General features: G+C 41.6%; 1 protein-coding gene across 1 annotated transcript in view; it reads left to right on the top strand.

Moving 5' to 3' along the window:
• LOC137563632 (TBC1 domain family member 22A-like) overlaps positions 1-12,130 on the top strand; it is a 640,427-nt gene that overhangs the window by 167,209 nt on the left and 461,088 nt on the right. The window contains exon 8 of the mRNA XM_068276327.1: positions 10,620-10,734. Within this exon, the coding sequence (XP_068132428.1) occupies positions 10,620-10,734 (115 nt within the window). The remainder of the gene's footprint in view (positions 1-10,619; positions 10,735-12,130) is intronic.

The raw sequence follows: 12,130 nt of genomic DNA on the forward strand, positions 1-12,130 counted from the left end.
TTCCCTGTGACCCCTGTTGTAGTTTTTCCAAAAGTGAAATTTCGATTACTTTTCAAAGTGTACTTCAGTTTCCCAGTGCCTCATATGTCTCTGAGCTTCCTAGCTTTGCCCAGTATGCCCTAATCTTCTAATGTTCCTCATTGTGTGTCTAGACTACACAGTGTTTCAATTTTTTGTGCTACAGCTTTGCAACTTACCTATGCCCTTTGTACTGGGTCTTAAAGTGGATCAGAACGCTTGCACAGGACAGAAGGAAAACTGAGAAATGCATGCTGTATGAATTTAGAGAGTTTAGCCTGTCTAATTTCCCCTCATCTGTGGCTAATCACAACTGTAATTTGATCTCTCAGCTGTGTCACCTGGCTGCCCTGACAAAGCAACTAATTTGTAAACACAGGATGTTAACCCTTTGTCTGCTTCCATGAAAGCAGGGAGTAGACACACTGCATATTTATTGCAGGATATGTATTGGCTATTAGAAATGTTTTTCTTTAAAGGTTATAATAATGTTACCTATCTTTTAGAGCAGAGAGTAAGTTCTGAGTTCAGGTCCGTTTTAACTGTTTAGTGAAGTTCCATGGTGTGTATTAGTTTGTCTACGTACTGCACCTCAGCTTTCTTATATAAACATTCATTTTAGAATTAATTTTAAGCATTGCATATTTCTCAGTCAACAATCTTTATTACACATGAAGATGAAATTATGTTCTACAAATTTTCCTTGCCTTTATTAAATCCAATACATTCTACGATGGACAGCCTACTGCTATAACTCATTATCTACATATGGACCTTTTCACACTAAAAGCAGCATAGAGCAGTACTCCCTTCTCTGTACCACCTTTTCTCTTCCACTGTCAGGGTCTCCCCTTCTGTATACTGGTCCCATTCACACCACTTGTTGTGCAGTGTGGCTCTGTGTAGAGAATGCTTCCAACTGTATTTTCGATCGGTGGTGTTAATTGGCCTCATTCACTTGTATTCCTCTCTTGAATTCCTCTGCTTTCTACTCTGCTGCAGCCAGCAGTTCTATTAAAATGTATGCACTTAGCTTAGTGCTGATACAGTGGCTTGCAAAAGTATTCGGCCCCCTTGAAGTTTTCCACATTTTGTCACATTACTGCCACAAACATGCATCAATTTTATTGGAATTCCGCGTGAAAGACCAATACAAAGTGGTGTACACGTGAGAAGTGGAATGAAAGTCATACATTATTCCAAACATTTTTTACAAATCAATAACTGCAAAGTGGGGTGTGTGTAATTATTCAGCCCCCTGAGTCAATACTTTGTAGAACCACCTTTTGCTGCAATTACATCTGCCAGTCTTTTAGGGTATGTCTCTATCAGCTTTGCACATCTAGAGACTGAAATCCTTGCCCATTCTTCTTTGAAAAACCGCTCCAGCTCAGTCAGATTAGATGGACAGCGTTTGTGAACAGTAGTTTTTAGATCTTGCCACAGATTCTCGATTGGATTTAGATCTGGACTTTGACTGGGCCATTCTAACACATGGATATGTTTTGTTTTAAACCATTCCATTGTTGCCCTGGCTTTATATTTAGGGTCGATGTCCTGCTGGAAGGTGAACCTCTGCCCCAGTCTCAAGTCTTTGGCAGACTCCAAGAGGTTTTCTTCCAAGATTTCCCTGTATTTTGCTCCATCCATCTTCCCATCAACTTTGACCAGCTTCCCTGTCCCTGTTGAAGAGAAGCAACCCCAGAGCATGATGCTGCCACCACCATATTTGACAGTGGGGATGGTGTGTTCTTAGTGATGTGCAGTGTTAGTTTTCTGCCACACATAGCGTTTTGCATTTTGGCCAAAAAGTTCAATTTTGGTCTCATCCGACCAGAGCACCTTCTACCACATGTTTGCTGTGTCCCCCACATGGCTTGTGGCAAACTGCAAACGGGACTTCTTATGCTTTTCTGTTAACAATGGCTTTCTTCTTGTCACTCTTCCATAAGAGCCAACTTTGTGCAGTGCACAACTAATAGTTGTCCTATGGACAGTTTCCCCACCTGAGCTTTAGATCTCTGCAGCTCGTCCAGAGTCACCATGGGCCTCTGGATTGCATTTCTGATCAGCGCTCTCCTTTGTTCGGCCTGTGAGTTTCGGTGGACGGCCTTGTCTTGGTAGGTTTACAGTTGTGCCATACTCCTTCCATTTCTGAATTGATCGCTTGAACAGTGCTCCGTGGGATGTTTAATTCTTTGGAAATCATTTTGTAGCCTAAGCCTGCTTTAAATTTCTCAATAACTTTATCCCTGACCTGTCTGGTGTGTTCTTTGGACTTCATGGTGTTGTTGCTCCCAATATTCTCTTAGACAACCTCTGAGGCTGTCACAGAGCAGCTGTATTTGTACTGACATAAGATTACACACAGGTGAACTCTATTTAGTCATTAGCACTCATCAGGCAATGTCTTTGGGCAACTGACTGCACTCAGACCAAAGGGGGCTGAATAATTACGCACACCCCACTTTGCAGTTATTTATTTGTAAAAAATGTTTGGAATCATGTATGATTTTCGTTCCACTTCTCACGTGTACACTACTTTGTATTGGTCTTTCACCTGAAATTCCAATAAAATTGATTCATGTTTGTGGCAGTAATGTGACAAAATGTGGAAAACTTCAAGGGGACCGAATACTTTTGCAAGCCACTGTATCTTAGACAGCGCTTTTGCACAGTATTTTGTCTTATCACGAACTATCCCTCAGATGGGATCATATAAGGCATCACAGCTTCACTGCCTGAATGGTGGAAATCAGTCAAAGGGTTGTAGAGGAACTTGAATTCACCCACTCTTCTGTTCAATAGGAGAGCCTGCTGCTCTGAACACCCCTGCCACCATTTGTGACCATATCGTTAAGGACCCAAATATGTTTGTGCTCTTTCACTGGTCAGCTAGGTCACAAGAGGTTTCCAACAAGTTGGGAGGTGAGTAAGGATATATTGCAGTGGTGACCATCCATCACAAGAAGATCTTGGATTGTTAAAAAATTGGCTGATCTTTTTGTAAACCTCAAAGTATAATGTGGCCATCTAGTGCTACATTATACATAGGCTTGTGTATGTCTCTTAACTTTTACCTTTTCATCCAAAGATTACAGATCTGTTTTTTTTACTATGGAGGAAGAAATATCACACTTTACCATGATGAAGGCATTTGTTGTTCATTTTACAGGATCATTGTCAAAATGACCTGACATTTCAAACAGAAAGCTAATGCAAATCAGCCTGAGTGGTTCATTACAGTAACATTCAAATATGAAATGCCCTGCAAGTCAGGGGACACTTTCAAAAAATGTAATACAGAAGGAAAGTGTTATCTCCTTTCCACACACCATGGGAAACTAGACATAAAAACATAAATATACAGCTATGAATAATGCATGTGAATGTGCAGTTTATTCTGAAATCATTGTGACTTAGCATATTTAGCTCAATATTACATTTGAAGGTGAGAAATCATTTTAGATGCCTATTATGATTCTTCAAGTGTAAAAAACAGAGTTAAATGATAAGGCTTGAGTACTGTGTGAGCAGTGGCTCAAAAATGGTGTCAGTTTATGTAAAACATTGAAAGTGTCTGCCCTGTTGAGGCTTATATTTATTTAGCTATTGCACTCTTCCCCTATTCATCTCCCGGTACTATTCAGTATAACAAATAGCAGCTGACACTAAGGAAACGTCCTTATTGTACTAAAGCTGTAAAGCTTGAAATTTGCTTTACATTACTAACCTAACATAGAAAAATGCTGGTGATTTTACTGGTGGTAACCATTATTATAATAAAGTGCAGTGGTCATTCCATTTCTAGTAATGAATTATGTTTTTATTAGCAGCTGTGTGCCTGCAGATTTCAGGGCCATGCAGCAGACCTAGACACCCACCTCCCCAACTCTGCTCCCCATCTCCTTGCAGTGTTGCTCAGTACTTCCTCCACTCTACAATCAAAAACAGTCCTCAAATAGAAGGAAACGTAGGCTTAATAATTCACATTAATAACATGGGAAAACTAATACTGTACCATAAACCTGTGAAGTATGTTTGCTATTTTAGCAATGTGTCTAGCTTTTATTGTTGGTAGGTTCAGACTGTTTTATTGCTTTCTTAGCTAACATAGAGATGACTACCATGTGCTCCTGGATACAAGAATTAAGTAGCAGTTCACCCTTAGATCAAATAATTACCAGAAGCCCCACATGCAAGAGTTAAATAGCCATGTGCCCTCAGATAGCTATGTTTTCCCCACAGACTGTAATATTAGGTAGCCATTGTACCGCTAAGTATCAGTATAGTATTAAAGAGCCATGTGTATCCTTTAAATATCAATAATAGGAAGCTATTGTCATCATAGATATCAAATGTAGTTAGCCATGTGTGCCCTCTATATCAATACAATCATATGCAAAATAATGGGAACCCCTCTCCCCCGCATACATGCAAAAAGATTGCCTTGACATTTGTGCACTGGACATAGCTGCTACTAGAATGTGTGTGAATTTTTTTTTTTTTTTTTATTTAAATTTTTATTAAAGTTTTGGAAAGGTTCAAAGAATATACAACAGTTTCAGGTAAGCTTTACAGATTATGCTTTTCGTATTTAACAGGATTAATTATTATTATAATCTGAGAGAGTAACATCCTATATTATCATGTAGGGATTGGACCCGAACTGAGTCAGGGGGGAATCCTATATTGAACCTAGTGTGTCTAAGCATCTTATTCTATTGAAAATTGTGAGGAATTTCCAGAACTCAACTCACAATAGCTGTTAAGTGAAGAAATAGGTGAGAAGAGAGTATGAAAGGGGAGAAAAGATCATAGAGGATAGGTGGGGAAAGAAGAGAAATTGTAGGGGGGGGGTCAATCATGAGGCAAGATTATCTTAGAGAGCCATAATAAGAGGTTAGTTGAAAGAGACATCGCCCCAAGTTTTATTAAATACATGCATCCTATCTAGTAATTTAGCCGTTAGAAATTCCAGGTTATAGATGTACTTTAGTTTATTATGGAATTCAGTGATGGAGGGTGGTTGAGAGTCCTTCCAGTGTTTGGAGATGAGACATCGAGCAGCCGTTAGGAAGTGATTTAAAAGCCTTTGTGAGGGACTTTTAAGCTTTGGCATTGGTTTGGCGAGCAGGCATATCCAAGGATCTAGTGGGACTTCTATATCGGAGTGTCGTTTGATATAGGACAAGACCTCAGACCAGTACTTTTGAATAATAGGACAATCCCACATTATGTGGTGCAGAGATCCAGCGTTCCCACAGTTTCGCCAGCAGGCTGAAGATATGGACGGAATCCATTTGTTCAGGCGGACGGGGGTTTTATACCATAGCATCATTATTTTATAGATATTTTCTTTTGTCTGAACACAAATGGACGTTTTAGGTGCGTTTTGCCAGATCTTAGTCCAGGATTCTAAAGTTGTGTTGGTTTGAAAAGCTTGATCCCAGTACTTCATGTACTTATGTTGAAATTCTGGTTGCGATCTTTTTGGGTCGTTTAGCCACGTGTATAGCAAAGATATAAGGCCTTTTTGTTTGGGTCCTCCGCTCCATATGGATTCAAAGTCAGAATGTGTGTGAATTTACTACCGATTATTCTACTATTTTGCAGTGCAAATTCCGATATAAATGTTGGTAAATGGTACCGATACTTTACTACAGCTAACACTTACCCTATCCTCATACAGAGCCCTCTCTCTTACTGATGCCTAACCTTAACAACCACAAAAAAACCCACTGAGGCCCAGTGCACACCAAAACCGCTAGTAGATCTGCAAAACGCTAGCGGTTTTGGGAGCAGATTTCAAAGCGATTCTAGGCATGTTTAGAGTGGATTTCTAAACATGCCTAGCGGTTTTGGCTCCGTTTTTGTGTAGCAGATTACACAAATTGTTACAGTAAAAGTAACAAAAACGCCTGGCAAACCGCTCTGAAGTAGTGTTTTTCAGAGCGGTTTGCGTTTTTCCTATCCTTTACATTGAGGCAGAAACGCTTCTGCAAACAGTTTGTAGTTTGCTACAATCCTCAAACCGCCGGTGTGCACCATCCCATTGAGATACATTAACCGAGCGGTTTGACAGGTGGATGCGGCCGGCGGATCGCATCAAAAACCGCTTGGTGTGCTCTAGGCCTGATGCCTGACCTTAAAAGACCACTCTTACTGAAGCCTAATCTTAAGACACCCCCTAGCGTCGCCTAACCATAAAAATATCACCACCAACGCCTAACCTTAACCGCCCCCCTCGGCGCAAACCTGCCACAAAAAAAATGGAAAATATTGAGGGCCATTTCATTTTTAGTAATTTCGGCTACAGGAGGATAAAGTAACATGGGTCTGGTGTTTGCAGCCGCAGTTTCCATAGTGGACGGTCTTAGCACTTGCTTTTTTATCAGGCGCCAGGGGCACCCAAATTTCCCCTGTAGCCAAAATTACTATTGGCGCCCAAACTTCTGTGGCGTCACCGGCGCCCACATTTCCTGCTTCCCTCTCAGCCTACATAACTTACTCTACTGTCAAAGAAAAAATAAATAAATAAATAACCTTGGTATGCCTTTCATTTCCTTGTAACATCTGTGTACTGAAATGTTTTCCGAACAAGGATTTTTATTAAGGCAGTATTTGGTGGTATAAACTGAATCAAATGTGAAGCACTGGCTGTGCAAAAAATTGGCTACGCTTGTAATTTTGCTGATTTAAATGCACATAAATGGTCAATATTGATTACTTGCCACACTAAATTGTTTGGGTTAGCTCATTAAGCCTTGAACTTCATAGACACCGTCCAATTATGACAAAAGGTGTGCAAGGTAGGCAATTGCAAGTTGTACTTCTCTGTACTCTCCTCTGAAGAGTGACAGCATGGGACCCACAAAGCAAAACTATTGAAAGATCTGAAAATAGAGATTGTCAAGTGTTATGGTTTAGAGGAAGGCTATAACAAGCTATCTCATAGGTTTAAATTGTCAACTGTAAGGAAAGTAATCAGCAAATAGAAGGCCACAGGCCCAGTTGCTATAAAACTCAAGTCTGGTAGGCCAAGAAAAATACAGACGTAGAATACACAGATGATTGTAATGGTTACAGACAGTTATGGTCAATGAGATGTAAACAATTATGAGTTGATGCAGGATTATTAAAATTGTATATGCAAATTTATGCAGATTGCAAATGGACCAACCAAATTCCACCTTAGCAGGATTTATTTGGATTGAGCAAAAGCTCATTAGACAAGCTAGATTATTTTGGAACAAAGTGCTTTGGTCTGATGAGACAAAAATTAGGTTATTTGGTCATTACAAAAAGGGAAAGCAGGTAATAATGGCGTCTATTAAAATGGGCTCCCATTTACGTCAATGCAAATCTTTTGACACCACGTGTATAAAAAGGGTGCAGCGTAAATATAAAACAACTACCGTATATACTCGCATATAAGCCGACCCCCCAACTTTTCCCTGAAAAACCAGGGAAAAATGATTGACCCCCATATAAGCTGCCCGGGGGTAGGAAATGCTGGATTGGCCCAGCCCCCCAGTGTGTCCCAGTATAGCTAGTATAGTGCCCAGTATAGGTAGTTAGTGTCCAGTATAGCTAGTATAGTGCCCAGTATAGCTAGTAAAGTGCCCAGTATAGCCAGTATAGTGCCCAGTATAGCCAGTATAGTGCTCAGTATAGCGCCCAGTATGGGTAGGTAGTGCCTCAGTTTAGCTAGTATAGTGCCCAGTTTAGCTAGTATAGTGCCCAGTTTAGCTAGTATAGTGCCCCAGTATGGCTAGTATAGTGCCCAGTTTAGCCAGTATAGTGCCCAGTTTAGCCAGTATAGTGCCCAGTTTAGCTAGTATAGTGCCCAGTTTAGCTAGTATAGTGCCCAGTTTAGCTAGTATAGTGCCCAGTTTAGCCAGTATAGTGCCCAGCATAGGTAGGTAGTGCTCCCCGCTCCCCCCGCGGCCGCCGCTGCTATTACCTGCTTAGGCAGCGGCCGCTTCCTAATCCACGTTCCTCTTCTGAACTTTCAGCGTGTATCACAGCAGCGCGCCCGGCGCTGCTGCTGTGACGATGCAGAGTGCAGGAAAGAGCGCGGCTCCCTATAGCGGCGATCTGTATCGCTGTTACCAGGGGAACCGCTCTTTCCTGCCCCCTGCATCGTCACAGCAGCAGCGCCGGGCGCGCTGCTGTGATACACGGTGAAAGTTCAGAAGAGGAACGCGGATTAGGAAGCGGCCGCTGCCTAAGCAGGTAATAGCAGCGGCGGCTGCGGGGGGAGCGGGGAGGGGGAGAGCGGGGCGCGGACCACCCACCACTAGACCACCAGGGAAGACTCGCATACAAGCCGACCCCCCAACTTTTGACCCCCTTTTTGGGGGTCAAAAATTCGGCTTGTATGCTAGTATATACGGTATATCACTTGTTATCTTTACCTTTCATTTCCATACCAACTTTATCGATTATAAAAATTGCATTATTTAACAAATAATCCTTTTTACAACTGTATAATTGTTTCTAAAACTGTTTTCTATGCTTTCTCAGAAAAACATTGTTTACATTTCAACGTTTTGCACCACAATGAGCAGCTTCCGTGATTCTCACCTATGTTACAAATTATCGTCTTTCAAAAAAACCTGCTTAAATATATATATATATATATATATATATATATATATATATATATATGTATGTATGTGTTTATTTTTGCCTTTTGACTCCTCAATTATCTTTTATTTTATGTTACATAAAACCATAAAGTATCATATACTATTGTAATTTATATTGCACAAACGAAACTGGGTATTAAGGTTAGGCACCACCAGGGAGGTTTCAGTTTTGGCACCATCAGGAAAGGGTTAAGGTTGGGCACCAGCGGGGGGTGGGCTGGGGGTTAAGGTTGGGCACCAACAGGGGAGGGTTCTGTGTGTTTATTTTAATTAACCTCCCCATAAGGGTTCGTGGAGTGCACAATTGAAATGTTACAGATTTAACACCTTTGAAGGTGTTTTCCTGCATTAAGGTTTTTTGCTATAGCTGATCATATTTTTGTTGTATATTTATAAAAAAAAAAAAAAACAACCACTGTAGATTCACACATTTTTTTTAAAAAAAGTAAAAGTATTTATACATACCTGATGCTCCATCACCATCCTCCCGGGCTGGTTTGATCCTCTGCTGGTCAGCCTGGTAAATAATCCAGTCTCCCTCAGTCGCGTTCTGCTGTGCATGGCCAGGACGGCCATGTGCGCGCACCTATCACACTCCCGTCATCAGAAGTGTTCTGTGTCTGCACAGTACCAGCAATGCTAGTAGTAGATCAGACTGGAAGAGTTACCTGACTTGCCAGCAGAGGATCAAAGCAGCCTGGGAGGATTGCAAGGGATCCCACGGCCTAATGGGGGTTGGAAGTAACCCCGGGTATCTATAAATGCTTTTATTTTTGGTCTCCGGTTTCCTCTAAGGGCCCTTTTCTGCGTGTTTGCTGTGCAGTGTTGGCTGCGATTGCGACTTCTTCAGTTGTATTGAAGGATACCTGAATTGAGAGGGATATGGAGGCTACCATATTTATTTCCCTTTTAAACAATACCAGTTGCCAGGCTGTCCTACTGATCCCTCCTCCGCCTATAATACTTTTAGCCATAATTCAGTCTGAAGTCTGACTGGAATAGCCACATGCTTTTTTCAGGTGTGTGATTCTGACACTACTGCGGCCAAAGAGATCAGCAGGACTGCCAGGCAACTGGTGTTGTTTAACTACTTAAGGACCAAGCTAATTGAAATCTACGCCCTGTTTTGGTGGTCACCTGGCTGGCAGCGCGTAGATTTCAATTAGCCACCTCTGCGCGCATCTACCCGTTTCCGTCGCTCCCACCGATCTCGCCGCTTCATCCCCGCAACTCACTGGCTCTGTCTGTCTCTATGACGGCAGAGCCCTGCAGAGCCCTGCAAACGAGTCAGGGGCCGATTTCATTGGCTCCTGGCCCTGTCTTTCAATGTAAGCCGCTCCCTTTGGCTTACATTGAAAGACAGGGTCAGGAGCCAATGAAAGCGGCTCCCTACCGGCTCACAGGAACTCTGCCGTCATAGAGACGGCAGAGTGGGTGGCCCAGGATCCCGACGTGATGACGGTTGTGACAGGTATGTGCGGCAATTTGTCGGGATTCCGCCGTTTCTGTACCAGCAGTCTCTGGTCCTTAAGGGGGCAGAGACCGCTGGTACTTAAGTGGTTAAAAGTAAAAAAAAATATGGCAGCCTCCCTATCCCTCTCACTTCAGGTATCCTTTAATTTAAAATCTCATCACAATAGTGGGAACAAAGAAGCACCACTACCTAATTATGAAATTGTGCCTAGTGGAAACCATCCTCAATTCTATTTTTCTGTACAACTGATAATTTTATAAGAAAAACTAAACATTTAATACATATGGATCACATTAGTTATTTTTGTGTATACACTGCACAACAGTTTTATTTCTTTATTTTTCCTGGAAGATTGATGTAAATATAGGTTTAAGATTGTATAATATTTTAATGGTCGTTTCTAAAATGTATTGTTTTTTTTGCTTTTAATGTGGTTGGTAAATTTAATTAACCAATTTTATTTTATTTTACAGATATTTGAAAGAATTTTGTTTATATGGGCGATCAGACATCCAGCCAGTGGATATGTTCAAGGAATAAATGACTTAGTCACGCCGTTTTTTGTTGTATTCCTTAGTGATTTTATAGGTAAGTGAATGTAGTAATAGGAAAATTAAAATTTATATTGTTCAATTGTTAAGATATGATCACTTTGTTAGGACATAATTATAGAATATTTGTAAGTGGTATACAGAGAACTGGCATTAGATATTCACTAAAATACTGGGTAAGGCTAATGTTGATGCTGTGTGCTTTAGATGGCTTGTGGAGGTACAATACCATGTCACTGCAACTGTGTGGACTCCTGCACTGCTATCATGGAGGCTGATGTGGCACATGGGATTCTTGTCTCATCCCACAAAACAAGAGAAAAGGCCCTGATAGAACTCCGAAGGTGTGCCTACACAATAATCGGGCTGCGTAATTCATATATTGAGGACAAATCCAAAAGAGATTAAAAAAACAACAACAAATAAATGGAATTGAAATCCAACAAAGTGTGTGTGTGTGTATAGTAGATGCCATTGAAATACAATTCATAAATTGACTACTGAATTCTTAATTTAATCTCATCACATAAATATGCAGTAAATGTAATGAAAATAAACATACATGATAGGCCTAATGGATGTATCAGTGACAGTATAACATGCTAACAATACAGTGCATCATGTTTATGAGGGGCTTCAAAATCATCTGAAGTAGATAGTGTACAGCAGGGGTCCCCAACCTTTTTCAGCCTGAGGGCCGCTATTCAGACCAAACTCCAGGCCCGGGGGGAGCGGGGCTACTGCCACTAACCTCAGACCCCCCCCCCCCGATTTGGAGTGTATAGGTAAGTAGGCATCTAGATATAGTTGCCCCCAGTATAGGTAGCTAATACAGTTGCCCCTGTATAAGGGGGCCACCAGGGAATATAAAAGAGGAAGCGGCCGCCAGCTCATAAGGTAACAGGAGTGGCAGCCGCGGGGGGGGGGGGGGGGGAGGACAGACCCCAGTGGAAAACTACTCACGGACCGGCAGTGGGCCTTGGCCTGGAGGTTGGGGACTCCTGATTTACAGGAAACAATAAGTGTTGGCCACAAAGATCACTAGCCAAGAAATATTAAGAAGTGCCAAGAGGTGTGCAGTGGAGGAGTCACTACAGTCGAGAGGGTAATGGAGAAGGATACTAGATTAGAGCTGACTAACTGAGTGCAGGAAGAGGAAAGTAGCGACAGACTTACTAATCACAAGCAAAGAGGAAGAAATCTACAAGCAATGGCATACTTTACCCTGATAAAACTCACACGTATTGCCAAGGCTTCATCAGAGGCTGTGTTTTGTGATTCTTGACTCATCCCATTCAATCCTCTGGAAGGAATATGATATTGGACCAAGGTGACAGACTACCCAACTGTAGTTCACTGCTGGAGGGAATTGTAACCTAGAATATGGTGAGATAGTACTTGGATCAAGATCAAGATGGCGCTGCATCGGCAGC

The sequence above is a fragment of the Hyperolius riggenbachi genome, chromosome 3 (genome assembly GCF_040937935.1).
Source record: "Hyperolius riggenbachi isolate aHypRig1 chromosome 3, aHypRig1.pri, whole genome shotgun sequence".
In the NCBI taxonomy this organism is placed as follows: domain Eukaryota; kingdom Metazoa; phylum Chordata; class Amphibia; order Anura; family Hyperoliidae; genus Hyperolius; species Hyperolius riggenbachi.